Source organism: Bos taurus, chromosome 14 (assembly GCF_002263795.3).
Source record: "Bos taurus isolate L1 Dominette 01449 registration number 42190680 breed Hereford chromosome 14, ARS-UCD2.0, whole genome shotgun sequence".
In the NCBI taxonomy this organism is placed as follows: Eukaryota; Metazoa; Chordata; class Mammalia; order Artiodactyla; family Bovidae; genus Bos; species Bos taurus.
The window spans coordinates 342,948-359,703 of NC_037341.1; the positions used below are offsets into that span (position 1 = coordinate 342,948).

At 50.7% G+C, this 16,756-nt stretch overlaps 2 protein-coding genes across 5 annotated transcripts in view; one reads left to right on the forward strand and one right to left on the reverse strand.

The window, feature by feature from the left end:
* Positions 1 to 4,732: 4,732 nt before the first annotated feature.
* COMMD5 (COMM domain containing 5) lies at positions 4,733 to 6,777 on the reverse strand. Of its 4 annotated transcripts, none has more exons than XM_015474331.3 (3): positions 6,695 to 6,766; positions 6,204 to 6,428; positions 4,733 to 5,800 (listed from the first exon to the last, which is right to left on the reverse strand). In XM_015474331.3, exon 3 carries the CDS (start codon positions 5,581 to 5,583, stop codon positions 4,909 to 4,911), a length of 675 nt encoding a protein of 224 aa, XP_015329817.1. In that variant the 5' UTR covers positions 5,584 to 5,800; positions 6,204 to 6,428; positions 6,695 to 6,766; the 3' UTR covers positions 4,733 to 4,908.
* Positions 6,778 to 16,307: 9,530 nt separating this feature from the next.
* Positions 16,308 to 16,756, forward strand: part of ARHGAP39 (Rho GTPase activating protein 39) — a 56,921-nt gene continuing 56,472 nt past the window's right edge. Inside the window, exon 1 of the mRNA XM_025001608.2 lies at positions 16,308 to 16,485. Within this exon, the coding sequence (XP_024857376.1) occupies positions 16,456 to 16,485 (30 nt within the window). The 5' untranslated portion in view covers positions 16,308 to 16,455. The remainder of the gene's footprint in view (positions 16,486 to 16,756) is intronic.

The window sequence follows — 16,756 nt, forward strand, 5'->3', positions numbered from 1 at the left end:
TAGCTGTTTAGAGAAAAGGTCACCACACCCAATGCAGGTGAGGAGGGCCACCTCTGCTAGCCTCCAAGCCTGTGCCCCACAGCTGGAGGGACCTTCTTCAGCTGGATCATCTCTATGTCCCCACACACAGTAAGGCCAGAGGCTGTGCATGGTCTCGAGGCTGGTGGCCTCATTACCTGGCTCCGTTCAGCGCCAGGAGCCAGCAATCCCAGGAACAGCCTGCTGCCCATCGTCTGCTTCTCACGAAAACCTCTCTCTCTGTACAGTGATGCCTGTGTCACTGTTTGCCCGTGTGCGCCTCCTTGAGACAAGCACGAAGGCTCACAAGTGGACAACCTGGGGCTGGCAGTATTAGAACTGTCAAGAGCTCATTGGAGGCCAAGGCCAGGGGTCGACATAGTCAGGGCCCACCGCATCCAGCTTCCGAGGATGGAGGTCAATGTTCTGGTCCAGGCGTTCCTGACCAGTGACTTAAAAGGCACAGATGGTGCCTTCTGGGGATGAGGGAGAGAAGCAGGTGAGCAAGCAGAGCTCTGCACCCCCAGTTAGCAGCCTGGACCCCTCAAGGGTGGAGATGACAGCACGTATAGACATGGAGCCTCAGAGGGGCCCAGACCCACTGAGTCTGCTGACCCTCCAGGGCCTGGGGAGGGGATGAGCAAGGTGGACACACTCACGTGGCTAGCTGGGAGACAGGGGGCTACCCCGGCCAGGAGCACGGCAACAAAGGCCTCTGTGGCCTGGCAGGCAAAAGGGTGTGCAAACCCTAGTCCTGAGGCGTGGAGCTCCGAGCCTCGGTCAGAAAAGCACCCCTGCCTGCTAGATCAGCCAAGAGGATGAGGTGGGCTTCAGTTGAGAGCTCTTGTCCTCCTCCAGGGTCCCTCAGGAAGGGACGCTATGTGTGTTCCTGCCAAGCATGTGCCTTAAAATCACAGAATCGTAGCCATAGGGCCCTTCTGTGGCAGCGGAGCTAAGAGCTGGGGCACCTGGGCTGGGCTTGGACTCCAGTCCTCGTTCCTGGTTGCACCAGTGAACTTTGCTATGCTAACCTGCAAAACAGACACGCCGCAGCCTGTGGACGTCTGCCCTGAGCGCGTGTCCTCACCCTGGGGCCAGCGGCCTCGGGGGACGGGAGCCAGCACGGAGCGCCTCACGCCACCAGGGTCACATGCCCGAGAAGCCAGCGGATGTGCAGGCAGGAAGGGAAGGCTGGCAGAGAACCGCCCACCAGTTCCCCCATCAGCTGTGTGTCACTGGGCAACACTCAACCCTCTGCGCTTCGTCACCATGTCGGTGCCTTTGAGTTAACGGTCTAACATGAGCCTGGTGGAGCGCCTGCACTTGGTTCCTTCCACCTGTTCCTTCTCCCCACTCGGCTGCGTCGTCGGGGCCTGGCCTGTAGGGGGCGCGCAAGGACGTGCTTTGGGAAGTTAGGTACTGTCCGAATCTTTGGGACTCAGGATTGCAGCCCGCCAGGCTCTTCTGTCTACCTTGGCATTCATTGCTCGAGGCGAGAATACTGGAATGGGTAGCCATTCCATCCCGACCCAGGGATGGAACCCCTGTCTTCTGCATTGCAGGTGGATTCTTTACCAAAATGGTCGCTTTTTTTTTTTTTAAACAACACTATGCTAAGTAAAACGCCAACACAAAAGGCTACACAAGGTATGATTCAATGTAGAAATTGGTCACGTTCTGCCTTCTCTGTTCCTACCTCTAAACAGTCTTAATACATAAAATCCATTTACCACTTACTATTGATCAGTGATTAAAACAATTTTGTTGAAATACAGCTGATTTACAATGTTGTGCTAATTTCTGCTGTACAGCAGTGATTCAGTTATACATACACATTTTCCATGATTTATCATGGTCAGGGCTGGTCAAGGGCTCTGCACACTGCTGCCCTAAAGGCACCCAGGAGAGGCCCGTGCTCCCCCTTCCCCACCACTCTCCCACTCAATTGTTGAAGCCCAAACCCCCTGCTGAGCAGGTGATTAAGGTTGGATGAGGTCATAAACACAGGGCCCTGATCCCACAGGACTGGTGCCCTCTTAAGAGGAGGAGAGCGCTCTCTCTCTCACACACACACACTCACACACTGTCACATACTCACACACACATATTGAATATAGTTTCCTGTGCTGTACAGGAGGACCTTATTGTTTTTCCATCCTGTACATAATAGTTTGCATCTGCTAATCCCAGACTCCCAACCCTTCCCTCCTCCGCCTCCTCCCCCTTGGCATCCACAATTGTGTTCTGTGTCTGTGTTTTGTAGATGTGTTCGTGTGATATTTTAGATTCCACATGTAAGTGATATCATATGTCTTTCTCTGACTTCACTCAGTATAATAATTTTCAGTTGCATAACATCACTGTGATTTTTAATTGTGGGAAAAAAGGAAACACAGAAGTTGCTCTGCTCTGAATGTTTGTGTCAAATGACCTAATGCCAAATGTGAGGAGGGGGGCCTTTGGGTGTGCTCAGGTCATGAGGGTTGAGGCCCCCCCCCCTTTTTTGGAGTCCCCTCATGTGTCCTCTCTCCACACGAGGACAGCGATGTCTGCAGCCAGGACCACGGCTCCCTGACCCTGCCGGCCCCAACCTCGGCCGTCCGCCCTCCGCACTGTGAGAAATCAACATCTGCTGTTTTAGGAGCTGCCCAGTCTCTGGTGCTCTGTCTGCCAAGCCCAAGAGAAACTCAGCATGCCCACTGAAGGGATGCATGCTCTGCAGCCGGGAGACAGACCATCACGTTCAGGGAGAGTTAAATGAACAGAGCTGCGTTAACACACAGACACAGCACAGAGAATAAGTTCAAATCTGGTCAAGACGGTTTCTCCACGGCTGTCTATGGGCAAAGGAGCTTTCTGGTTCTTTTTAGTTTTGTTTGTTTTTTAGGATTTTCCAAACATATCATAATAAGTACATATTCCTGACACATGCCTGACGGTTGAGGAAGAAGTCACAGCAAAGAGAGCCTCCATCACTGGTTGAGGCAGACGTGGTGCTCAGCTTCCAGTGCAGGTCCTTGTGGGCAGGCCTAGGCAGCAGCGAGGATGGCCCAGTCCAGCTCCTGTCCTCAGGGAAGAAGGGCCCAGGATGCTGGCTGATACTGTAGACACGGGGAGTCCGAAGCCCTCGGCTGAGCCAGGACTGAGCCCCACATGGGGCGTGGCTCAGGAAACCCCAGCTCTGAGTGCAGCCCCCAGGGCACCTTCTCTTCTCTGTCCCTTTGGCCCAACTTGCTGGGACCCTCGCTCAGGGAAAGGCCTAATTAATCAAGATCATGGGAGCATTCTGGAAACAACACAGAGGAAACACTGCTGCCCTTGATGGGTTCTGGCACAGAGTGGGGACAGGAAAGGGGTGCTAGGGAAGGCTAGGGGCTTCCAACAGACATGGCAGGATGCCAGGTAGGCACCCAAACCCAATCACTATTTTTCAGAGGAAGCTCCTGCCTGATGCTTGGGCCCATTAATCCTACCAGGCTGTGACCTGGTTTCCTGGTAGAGCAAACCACAGAGGCGGGGACACTGCCAGGCCCCCTACCTGGGGTGCAGTTATGCCGAAGGGGACAGGGCTGGTCAAGGGCTCTGCACACTGCTGCCCTAAAGGCACCCAGGAGAGGCCCCTGCTCCCCCCTCCCCACCACTCTCCCACTCAATTGTTGGAAGCCCAAACCCCTTCTGAGCCTGCATTTAAAAATGCGGCCTTCAGGGAGGTGATTAAGGTTGGATGAGGTCATAAACACAGGGCCCTGATCCCACAGGACTGGTGCCCTCTTAAGAGGAGGACAGTGCTCTCTCTCTCTCACACACACACACACACACGCTCACACACTCTGTCACATATTCACACACACATGCATACACATGCACAGAGGGAAGTCCAAAGGTCGGGGGAGAGGCCTCACCAGGACCTGACCATGCTGACACGCTGACCCCAGCCTCCAGAACTGCGAGCAAGTCATTTCTGTTGTTCAAGCCACTTAGTCTATGGCGGTCTGAGCTGCCTGAGCCACCCAGCCGCAAGACACCCCGCTCCCCTCTCCGCCTCCACCACCAACTCCAGACTCCTCAGCCCCATCCTGCAGCCTGCCCTTTGCAGTCAACACAGTATCCGGTGTGATCCTCTAACACGACTATCTCATCACACGCATTTCACTCAGAGTTGAGCCGAGTTCCCAGAGAGGCCCTCGGCCTGCCCCTATGCCTCCACTCATCTCCCCCCACTTGGCCGCAGCCCCGCGCCCACAGGCTTTCCCTCTGAGCAGTGTCCCTGCTTCCTCTTGGCTAAAGAACCACGTCCTCAGGAGACCCGCCCCAAGACCTGATTTAAAGTGCAGCCCAGCTCTCCCACCGCCCTGCCTCCCATGTCCGGAGGCTGCTGCACCTCCTGCAGCACCTACCCTCTCCAGGGCTACACTGCTTGTTTTTATTACACATTCCTCCCCACACCCCCTCCACTAGAATGCACTTTAAGGTCAGGGATTTAAGATGGGGAATGAAATGTGCACCCTGAAATACAGGGTTCCCAAGAGCAAAGGAGCAACAGCTCGGATGCTGCACAGGACAGGCTGAACAGCCTGTGTTCTCACAAAGGCCTTGTCCTGAACCTCAGACTACACGTGGGCCCACCAGCGCAGTGGGTGCCCTTACCTGGCAGCAAGACCGACCGACCACTGTGGAGAGGGCGCATGCAGTTTGATGCCTACCCAGGAGGACGTATTTTTTTATACAGTTGCTTTACTTCCAAAAACAGGGAAAGACACAGCTGTCTACTTCACTTAGAGAAGGACATGGTTACACTCCCTCACTGGAGTGCCTTCTCAGAAGGGCAGGCTTCGCTCCGGAGAGCCCATCTGAGACAGCCGCCTGGGCGACTGGAGGCACTGGCGAGGCTCAGTCCTGCAGCTTGCGTTCGCACCTCTTCTCCAGGTCGGCCATCTCCTTCAGGACCAGGGCCACAGCAAACCGCAGCTCCTGGAATTTGGCCGTGGGAACCTCAAAGCGGAGGGCAGACCCATCCGAGAGCTTCAGGTGCATCAGGACGCTTGGCTGCAGGGAGCGGGCCAGGGCGCTGGTGGAGATGGCCACGTCCACCCTCCACCGAAAGTCGGCGATGTGGGGCAGCCATGCCCCCTGCTGCCTGGCCACAGAGTCAAGGAGAGGCCGCTGGCTACCAAACACCACGCTGGCCAAGTCCACAACCAGGTCTTGGGGGATGCAAAGCTCCTGGAGCTGGTTCTTGAAGGTGTCGGGCTTCAGGCTGGCCGGGGGCAGCCGGAGAGCCTGCTGGAGCAGGGTGTGTGTGCCAGCTATCAGGGCACCCAGCTGCTCCTCAGGCAGGTTGGCGCCAGCTCTGAGGTGCTGCACAGCCTCCCGGCAGTCTTCTCCCTGCAGACTGCTGACCACCAGCTTCAGCAATTTTCTGAACGTGGCCCTGTCCAAGTCCCCCAGAAGCTGGGGCATTGCTGCCACCTCAGGGGGCAACTGGGCCCCCAGGAAACTCACGCAGTCACTGTGACTGTCACCAGGGCGATGCAGGTGTGCAGCGGCAGGACCCACAGCAGACATCGATGCTTCCTGCTCTTTGACAGGCAGCCTAGTAGGTCTCAGCCCAGCCGGCCTGGAAGAGGTGCGAGAGAAGCCCAGTGACCCCCACACCCTTTGGGCCAGTGAATGAGGACTGACAGGGTCTCCACTCCCAGATGCTGATGGTATGAACCACTGATGACAGCCAGTGTGACAGGAGGTGCCCTGGAATCACGTGGCAGAAAGCCCTCTCTAGTCCCTGCAAAAGGGGAGGCAGAAAGCAGCTGAAAATGGAGATGAGGTGAGGAGGAGAAAAGGAAGAGAACCAGGAAAAGGAGAGCACACATGAGTTCTTCAAATAAACATCGAGTTAAAGAATGAAAGAGAAGCGAGGTCCAGAGAACACAAGGACACAACAGCCACTGCCACTGCAGACTCTGAGGCCATTTATCTACTCTGCCTCCGGGCCTCGCACGGCTCTACCATCAACACGGAAATCAGGCGCAAACAATCACTCAAGCCGAAGATCAGAACCCAGGCTCGTACACTCAGAAATCCCTGCTGTTTTCGGGACCAGATGGCGCCTCTCAGGCAGGAGGGGCTAAGGCGCACGCGGCAGCAGAGGTGGGGGCAGTATCTAGAGAAAAGGGCTGAGAGGTTACCTGAAGGCCGGCACGACGCCCCACCCCTGGTCCTGCAGAAGCACCCCGCGCACCGCAGCCGCGCCGAATGCCGAGCAAAGCCGTCCTCAGCAAGGCGGCCCGCGAGGAAAGGGGGGCTCTCCAGTCTTCCTCGCACCCCGCTCTCCGGGAAGGCCGAGCGCCCCTCACGCTAGTCGTCAGCGACCAGCCACTGCCGGAACTCCGGGTTTTCCTTCAGGGTCTGGCCTGTGCCGGGACAACAGTCCACTGCCCCGCTGCCGGCCGCTCGGGCTCCGCTCCCAGGAGGCCGGTGCGCTGCCTCCAGGCTCGGAGGAAGGAGCGCCCGAGGCGGCCTCCAAGCTTCGCCGGAGCCGCCGCCCCACCAGCGGTCAGCGACCTTCGGCCCCGCCCCGAACTGCCATATCGGCTTCCTGACTCCCGGGCGCTCGCCGTTCCGCGGGCAAGGCAGACCTCTCCCACCCAGCAGCCCGCTCCCCGCGCCTCCTCCGCACCTTACGCCTGGTCCTGAGCCCGGAGCAGCACCGCAAATAGCCGGAAGCAGGGCCTGGTTCCCAGAACCGACTGAGAGGCGACGCTCGCCACGCCCTACCCCTCTCCACGGGCCGCTCTAGGGCTGCTGGAAGACTGCTCTCGGTGCTCCGCGGTCGGAGGGGCGAGGCCCAGGCGCCGCGTCCGCGGAAACCTCTGCGGATTCCGCGGCCACCTCTGCGGATTCCGCGGCCAGCTCTGCGGTTTCCGCGGCCAGCCCTGCGGTTTCCGCGGCGGCTGTGGACCGAAGAGACGCGGTCGGCTCTGGGGTGTGAGGGCGCTGGAGGGGCTGAGTGCAGACTCTGGGCCGCGAGGCTCGCCTGCACAAAAATGTGAGCGAGTTTCGCCTCTCAGTTGTTCACTTTGAATGGGTAAATTGACGGGGTGTGCATTTATCTCCGTGGAGTGATATTTTAGAAGTCAATGAGGGACGTTCCTTGACGTTCAGGTGGTTAGGACCTCGGCGCTTTCACTGCCGTGGTTCAGGTTCAACACTCTGCAAGTCCCGGCTCCCCTCGCCCCGCAAAGTCAGTGAAAAACAAGGCAGACAAGTCCACAAAATGAGCAAGGGGGTTGAATAGATTATCTCAAAGAAGAACAATATAAAATGCTGATGAGCACCTGAAGAGATGTTGGGCTTTGCTGGCCATTAAGGAAATGCAAGTGGAAGCCACAAAGTTGCCATTTCACACCATCAGTGTGGATACAGTCAGACAAATCACGTGTTGAATGTGCCCCACCCCTCAACTCTTATGTAGAAACCCTAATCCCAGTGTGACCCTATTTGGAAATTGGACCTTTGGGGAAGTATTTAGGTTAGGATGGGATTAGTGTCCTGCAGACTTAAAAAAAAAAAAAATTACACAGTGTGAGAGTTGTGAGTTAAATTTTATTGGGGGCAAAATGAGGAGTACAGCCTGGGAGAGAGCATCTCAGATAGCTCTGAGAAATTGCTCCAAAGAGGAAAGGAGAAGGTCAATATATTTGTGATTTTGGTGAAGGGGGAGTATATGTGACAAAGCACATATTTGTTGCAGAAGGTTTCTGCTAGTCACAAGGAGCAGTAGTGACTTGTGAACCATGAAGGATTTTAGTGCTTTCCTAGATATGAGGAGATACAAGAATTGGGCTCATGAAATCATCTTCTGAAAATATCTACTTGAAGACTTGTTCTGCCAGTTTTTCCCAGAGCACAGAGAGCGTCATTTCTGCTCTTCACTCTCAGCTCTTTTCAGAGGGTGTTGAAAATCAGCAGCTCCAGTAGCACATGATTTAATCCTTGAAGAGGTAGATGAAAAGTCCAATTTGTAGTTGACAACCCTTTAAGAAGAGACAGAGTGGTGACTAGCCCTGTCAACTCTGAGGACACAACCAAAAAGCTGCCCTTTTCCAGAGGATCTTCCTGAGTCAGGGATCGAACCCGCGTCTCCTGCATCTTCTGCACTGACAGGTGGTACTTTACCACATGGAGAAGGAAATGGCAACCCACTCCAGTACTCTTGCCAGGAAAATCCCATGGATGGACGGAGGAGCCTGGTAGGCTACAGTCCATGGGGTCGCAGAGAGTTGGACACGACTGAGCAACTTCACTTTCTTTCACTTTCACTTCACCACTAGCGCCACCTGGGTAGTCCTGAATGGGGCATGTTCAAGCCTTATTCTCCACCACGGTCTGGCTCACCTCCCCTACCAAACCACAGGTAGAGTCTGCAGATGGGAGTTATGGTCTTGGTTGGAGCCCTAGTGTTTGCATTTGTAAAATGAAAGTTTATTTATTTATTTTTTATCTCAAAGGGATATAGAGTTCAGCCAAGGAGGGTACCTGAGGAGCTAGCAAGGCAGGAACTTTCAAGTGGTCCTAATTTTTTTTTTTTTGGTCCTAGTTTTGAAAATTGAAATGAATGATGCCAGGTTTACTGGGACAAGAATGTCAGTAGGAAAATTCACAGTTAAGCACCAAGGAGAGAGGGAGCACCCCCAGGGCTGAAAAAGAGGAGAGAAATAGAAACCAAAGCTTCAAACTTGGAAATGATGCTGTGGCAGCTCTGGGGCCTTGGCCAACATGGAAACGACAGATTAGGCCCGAGTGACTCCAGAATAGTGGTGGCAACTGAGTCTCCTCCAGCGCTGGAACTCCAGAGGGCTCTTATCTTCTGTGTAAAGATGAATGAGAAAACATTCCATTTCCTTGCACAGAGATGCTGGGCATCTCCATGAACAAAGGAGATGGAGCTGGGATGCAGGCAGGCCAAGGTAACTAGAGTTCAAAGGGAGCAGAAGAAACTACTAATACTGCAAACTGAAGTAAGCATTCACAAACAAGCATTTGGAGATACCGAAAACTTAAAAAAAATCATATCTTTCAGAACTAAAAATGAAAATGCACCCCCTCAAAAAAAAAAGAAAAAAAAGGAAGAAATGCAATGAATGATCAAATGAAGGAAGGGAACTTTTTAAAAACTTATTTTCAAGCCATATATCCAACCTACTTCCAGATGGTTCAGGATAAAACAAGAAATATAAATGTGGAAAGAGTTAAAAATTGATTAACCTGAATGAAGGTTATCTGGGAGTTCTCTGCATTATTGCAACTTACCTGTAAATTTTAAATTATTTCAAAATAAAAAGGAATCTCTCTGTCAATGCAGGGAACATGAGTTAAATCCCTAGTCAGAGAAGATGCCACATGCCTCGGAGCAACTAAGCCGGTGTACCACAACTACAGAGCCTGTGCTCTGGAACCCACACTCTGAAAAAAGAGAAGCCACTGCAACAAGAAGCTACCACTCATTGCAACTAAAGAAAGCCCATGTGCAGCAATGAAGACCCAGTGCAGCCAAAAAAAAAGAAAAATCTATATGATTCAAAAGCAAGAAATATGGATTTGCAGAAGATAGTTATACAAATACCATAATACCTGCTTCTGTTCCCATACTTATGAAATAAATTCCATGGAGTCAGGAGAAACAAATAAATAAATTGTATCTCAATAATGCTGTTAAAAAATTTTTTTTTTAAGTCAGGCTGTCTTATTTTCCAGACACAAAATCAAAGGATGTCTGAAGGCTGTTTAACATCTCAGCAGCCAGCCTTCTGCAGGGGAGGAATAAGAGTGGGTGTGGGTGCCACCAGTCACCTCTAAACTTCCTAGAACCAATGGAGCTGAGCCCCTGGCCCTGTCAGAGGACTACAGGGTGACTTGGGCCAAGCTTCTCGATTCTGTGCTCAGCGTCTCCACCTGGAAGACAGAATGATGACAGTGCCTACAGAAAAGGAACAATTAAGCCAAGCCTAGTATGCAGAGGAGCGTTTTGTGTGATGCAATATTCAAGAAAATTAGAGATACCAAGGGAACATTTCATGCAAAGATGGGCACAATGAAGGACAGAAATGATATGGACCTAACAGAAGCAGATATTAAGAAGAGGTGGCAAGAATACACAAAATAACTATACAAAAAATGTTTTAATGACACCGATAACCACAATGGAGTGATCACTCACCTAGAGCCAGACATCCTCGCATCCGAAGTCAAGTGTGCCTTAGGAAGCATCAGTAGGAACAAAGCTAGTGGAGATGATGGAATTCTGGCTGAGCTATATTAAATCCTAAAAGATGATGCTGTGAAAGTACTACACTAAATATGCCAGCAAATTTGGAAAACTCAGCAGTGGCCACAGGACTGGAAAAGATCAGTTTTCATTCCAATCCCAAAGAAAGGCAAAGCCAAAGAACGCTCAAACTACTGCATCATTGCATTCATCTCGCACGCTAGCAAAGTAATGCTCAAAATTCTCCAAGCGAGGCTTCAACAGTACGTGAACCGAGAACTTCCAGATGTTCAAGCTGGATTTAGAAAGGAAGCAGAGATCAAACTGCCAACATCTGTTGGATCATAGAAAAAACAAGAGAATTCCAGAAAAACATTTACTTCTGCTTCATTGACTATGTGAAAACCTTTGACTGTGTGGATCACAACAAACTGTGGAACATTCTTAAAGAGATGGGAGTACCAGACCACCTTACCTGCCTCCTGAGAAATCTGTATGCAGGTCAAGAAGCAGCCGTTAGAACCAGACATGGGACAGCGGACTGGTTCAAAATTGGGAAAGGAGTACGTCAAGGCTGTATATTGTCACCCTGCTTATTTAGCTTATATGCAGAGTACATCATGCAAAATGCCAGGCTAGATGAATCACAAGCTGGAATCAAGATTGCTGGGAGAAATATCGATAACCTCAGATACCCAGATGACACCACCCTTATGGCAGAAAGCAAAGAGCAACTAAACAGTCTCTTGATGAAGGTGAAGGAGGAGAGTGAAAAAACTGGCTTAAACCTCAACATTCAGGTAACTAAGATTATGGCATCTGATCCCATCACTTCATGGCAAATAGATGGGGAAACAATGGAAATAGTGACAGACTTTATTTTCTTGGATTCCAAAATCACTGCAGATGGTGACTGCAGCTCTGAAATTAAGAGACACTTGCTCCTTGGGAAAAAATCTATGACCAACTTAGACAGCATATTAAAAAGCAGAGACATTACTTTGCCAACAAAGGTCTGTCTAGTCAAAGCTATGGTTTTCCAGTAGTCATGTATTGATGTGAGAATCGGACCATAAAGAAGGCTGAGCACCGAAGAATTGATGCTTTTGAACTGTGGTGTTGGAGAAGACTCTTGAGAGTCCCTTGGACTGCAAGGAGATCCAACCAGACGAGTGTAAAGGAAATCAGTCCTGAATATTCATTGGAAGGACTGATGCTGAAGCTGAAATTCCAATACTTTGGCCACCTGATGTGAAGAACTGACTCATTGGAAAATACCCTGATGCTGAGAAAGATTGAAGGCAGGAGGAGAAGGGGACAGCAAAGGATGAGATGGTTGGATGGCATCACCAACTCAATGGACATGAGTTTGAGTAAACTCCGGGAGTTGGTGACAGACAGGGAGGCCTGGTGTGCTACAGTCCATGGGGTCTCAAAGAGTTGGACACGACTGAGCAACTGAACTGAATTGAACTGAACTTACCGTCTCCAAGGTCATAAAGATTCACCTCTCTATATTTTTTTTCTATTAGTATTTTGGTTTTACTTTCTTTTACTTTTCATATTTATGTAGATAATCTGTTGGGAATCCAATTTTATACATATTGGATGTGGGTCCAGCTTCCTCTTTCTTCATATAGTTCCTCAAGAAAGAATATATTTTTAAAAATAATATATTAAATAATCAATCTTTCCCCATTAGTTTTTATACATTAGTGAGATTCTGATTCTTTTTTTCTGTCCCATCTGCCTATTTGTGTTCCCTATCAAGTACCACTATTTTGGAGTAGCTCCTAACATCTGGTAGAGTACCTGCCTGCTGAATGTCCTCCTTCAAAGCTGAACTAGCAGGAACTTCCCTAGTTGTCCAGTTGCTAAGACTGTTCGGTCCCAATGCAGAGGGCCTGGGTTCGATCCCTGGTCAGGGAACTAGATTCCACCTGCTGCAACTAAATAAATAAATTAAAAAACTAAAAAACTGAACTAGCTATTTGTAGACCTTTATTCTTCCACGTGTATTTTTAAAATATGTTTTTCATAGTACTCAAAAAAATCTTACTAGAATTTAGATTTTTAATATTTTGTGTTTTTAGACCACTTTAGTGAGGATTGACATCTTTAGTTTTATGCCATCTGGTCCATGAACATAGTATGTTTCTCCATTTATTTAGGCTTTCTCTTAAGGTACTTTGATATAGTATTTAAGTGTCATCTGTAAGATTTTTATATTTTTTTAATTTGCTTAATTTCCACATGGTTTATAGCTTCTGTTGGTGAAGTGAAGGGCATTTCACTTTCCATCATATTTTCCAGTTGGTGGTTTCTCAACTGTAGAGAACCATGTCGGGTTTTGTGAGCAGATCTTATTGAACTTACTGATTCTGATACTTTGTTGTCTGTATATTTTCTGTGTAGAATTTGATATTATCTTCAATTTTTGATACTTCAGGTTATTCTCTTCCAATCTTTAGGCTCTTTTCTTTTATTGTTGCGTTGGCTGAGCACACCCGCCTACCCCCAAACCCCCAACATTAGTTAGCAGCTTTTCTTTTTTTGGCTCAGAGGTTAAAGCATCTGTCTGCAATGCAGGAGACCTGGGTTCAATCCCTGGGTCAGGAAGATCCCCTGGAGAAGGAAATGGCAAGCCACTCCAGTATTCTTGCCTGGAGAATCCCATGGACCAAGGAGCCTGGTGGGCTATAGTCCATAGGGTCACACAGAGTCAGACATGACTTAGCACAGCACCAATATTCCATATTGTGTGTGTGTGTGTGTATATATCACATCTTCTTTATCCATTCATCCCAAATTAATAGTGTGGGATTAACCGATTCTACTATATATAACATAGGTAAACTATTATATATAAAATAGGTAAACAACAACGACCTACTGTATAGCATAAGGAACTATACTCAATATCTTGTAATAACCTATAATGAAAAAAAATCTGCAAAAATTCGTATAACGGAATCATTTTGCTATACAATTGAAACTAACATAACATTGTAATTTTTTTTAAGGCTTAAAATATATTTTAATAAGTTCATGTTGCAATATTTCATTTCTCAGAAAAACTTCAAAGGTATTAGGGACAAATCAAACATGGTACACCAATAAAAAATGCACAGCATAACTACCCAAGATAGGCAAAGCTAAGAGCTACCGTCTGACATTCAGCATACAGCAACCCTGTTCTCAAGATTGTACTAGGCCTATCAAGAAAAGCTGTGAATGGCAACATCACAGACACAAAAGGGCCATTTCTGGGTTGTCCTTACCCAAGAAAAAGATGGAGGCAAGTTTAACACAAGATTTTTTAAAGATACACTAAATGAAAATCCCTAAGAGAAAATGTCTTCCTTGGGACATGAAAGGGTAATATATGGGACATAACAGAACCGTATGTGTGTTGTCTGTGACCTCTGTGGACATGTGCCTGAATTCCCACCTGGGAGTGATTGGAACAGTGGGGCCAAGGTCACTGGGGGATGTTTGGTTTTTGTGGTATATGTGGCAGGATCTCTGGGGTGAGACAGTGCAGTAAGTCGTATCCAACTCTTGCGACCCCATGGACTGTAGCCTGCCAGGCTCCTCTGTCTATGGGATTCTCCAGGCAAGAATACTGGAGTGGGTTGCCATTTCCTTCTCCAACACTGTAAATTAACTATACTTCAATAAAACAAAATAATATGGTGATGAAAGTGAAAGTGTTAGTTGCTCAGTCGTGTCAGACTCTTTGCAATTCCATGGACTGTAGTCCACCAGGCTCCTTTGTCCATGGAATTCTAGGCAAGAATACTGGAGCGGGTTGCCATGCCCTTCGCCAAGAGATCTTCCCAACCCAGGGATCAAACCTGGGTCTCCCACATTGCAGGCAGATTCTTTACCATCTGAGCCACCAGGGAAGCCGCAATATGATGATGAGGTGCAGGCAAGTCTTTGTGAAGAATGGTCATCTGGGGACCTGAGGACCTGGCAGGAAGAAATGAAGTCAAAAGAGGTGTTTTGTTTTTAAATATTTATTTTTATTTATTTGGCTGTGCCCGGTCTTAGTTGCAACATGCAGAATCTTTTATTTTTATTGCCATATGTGGAATCTTTGCTTTTAGCTTGTGACCTCTTACTCATGGAATGGGATATCTTGGTTGCAGCATGAGGGGTCTAGTTCCCCAACCAGGGATCAAACCTGGGCCCTCTGCTTTGCTAGTGCAGTCTTAGTCACTGGACCACCAGGGAAGTTATGGGTTCTGTGTTTATAATGAGAAATATCAGAGTGTCTTTGTATACACATCCAAATAATATTAATAAAACACAGAGAGACAAACAGATGATGCAGGAGAGGAGACAGCTGAATAAAATCTTTGAGAATGGAAGAGAGAGTAGATTCCAGTTCATCAGAGGAGGGCCTGCCTTGTCTGGGAGCAGGGAAACACTGCCTGCCCATTTTCAGGAGGGAAGGTGAAGGGCAGGGATGGATATGGGCAGGGCTTTGGGTTTGGTGATAAGAAAAGGGTTTTTTCGTATCTGGGAGGCTCAACTGTGCTTAGTTCCTCAGTCGTATCCAGCTCTTTATGACCACACGGGCCATAGCCCACCAGGCTCCACTATCCATGGAATTCTCCAGGCAAGAATGCTGCAGTGTGTTGCCATTTCCTTCTTCAGGGGATTTTCCTGACCTAGGGATGGAACCTGAGTCTCCTGCATTGCAGGTGAATTCTTTACCATCTGAGCCAGCAGGGAGGCTCTACTAGAGAGGCCTAAGAAAAACCTATGTTCACTTTGGAGGGTGGGAGACTTACCCTCTGTAGGAAAATCACAGGATTGCCAAGGAGGTATAGTGCTCCATCTGAGTTTAAAGTGAAGCCAGCCAGCTTAGTTATGTGGTTTCTGCAGTACTTGTCATGGAGAACGGTGGGGTTCATCCAGACTGGGCTTTCTCAGGTGTACACGATGGAGGGGAGCTAGAGACAAGGGAGTAGAGACCACTGTCCTGTCCACGGGAGTTCAGTATGAGGATGGGCCAAAAGGGAAGCCAGAGTGGTGACACAGTCATGGATCAGGGAGCCAGGAGGCAGAGAACTGCTGCAGCAGAGCACTGAGGGAGTGAACTGTAGGCGGGAGGTGGGACTGAACTGAGAGCTCTTGAGCTTGAGCTTTCAGCCTTTGTAGTTCCCTGGTGTTGAGGGATCCGGACTGTGACCACAGAGTGATGTGGGCTTCTGTGTTTTGCTGTGAGAATTTCAGGCTGGTTAGATTCTATCCGTACCAACATGGAAGTTAAATACTACAACTTCTGGAAATTAATATTGTCTATGTAATAACCATTTTTTAAAAGCCTGAAGAACAGGCTAAACGCAGGTTAGAAAACGCTAAAGAGAATAATGGTGAAACCGAACTGAGCAATTACGAGGTTAAGATGACAGAGCAAACAGAGAAAATCTAGGGACATGGAGGACACAGGCCATCCAGTTTATCTGACGGACACATAGGGAGGTCCCATAGGATGGAAGAGCCGATATTTTAGAGACAATGGTCGGTAACTTTTCAGAATCGAGGGAAAGTGAAATCTTTCCTGGGAAGGTAAAATTAGACCAAATCCACACTGACACGTAAGAAATGTCAACTGCACCGTACAGAATGGGATCGGAAGAATCTCATGGGCGACCCCACAGGCAAGATCGGCGGCGGTGCAGACGGCGGGGCGGAGGGGGCGCTTCGGCGTCACTTGGCCAGCGGCCGTCCCTCTGCGCCCGCCGCACCCTGGGGTACCCGCTCCTGGGACACCCTCGTCCGCCCGCCACAGCTCCGGACCCCAGCGAACCTCACCGGGGCCGCACCCCCCGCCTTGGGGGCGGGGGCAGCGCGAGTGTACGCCCACCTCCCGGCAGGCCGTGCGCGCCCCCGCCGGACCCCGGCTCCCGAGGTGCCGCGCGCGGCGCACGCGCCAGAGCCCCACGGCGGCGCCCCCTGGCGGGCAGGGCCGCGCGGCGCGGGGGCGGGGCCGGAGGCGGGGGGTTGCGCTGGTGACGGGAGGACGCGCGGCCGCGGCGGACGGGGCGGTGGACGGGTCCGGCGGCGGCGGCGGAGGAGGCGCGCGCCGAGCGGGCGGCGGCGGCGGCGGCAGCGCTGCGAGCGGCTCCCGCGCGGCGGGCGAGCCGGGATGAGGGGTTATGGCGGCGCGGCCCGCGCGCAGCCTGCGGGTGAGAGCGCGGGCGGTGGGCGGCGCGGGCCAGGAAGATGGCGGAGAGGCCGGCGCTGCGGCCCCCGCCCCGCCTCTCGGAGGCCCCCAGCCCGGCCCGTGGGGATTCTAGTCCGCGCCGCCCCAGGGGCGGGCGGGCTGCAGCCGGCGGGGCCCGGGGCCGGGCGGGGCCCGGGGCCACGGTGCGAGTGGGTGTGGGGTCAGGCTTGGGGGTGCGGGCGGGTGAGGGTCCCCGGCTCGGAGCTGTGAGCGTGCCCGGCCGAGGGTGGGCG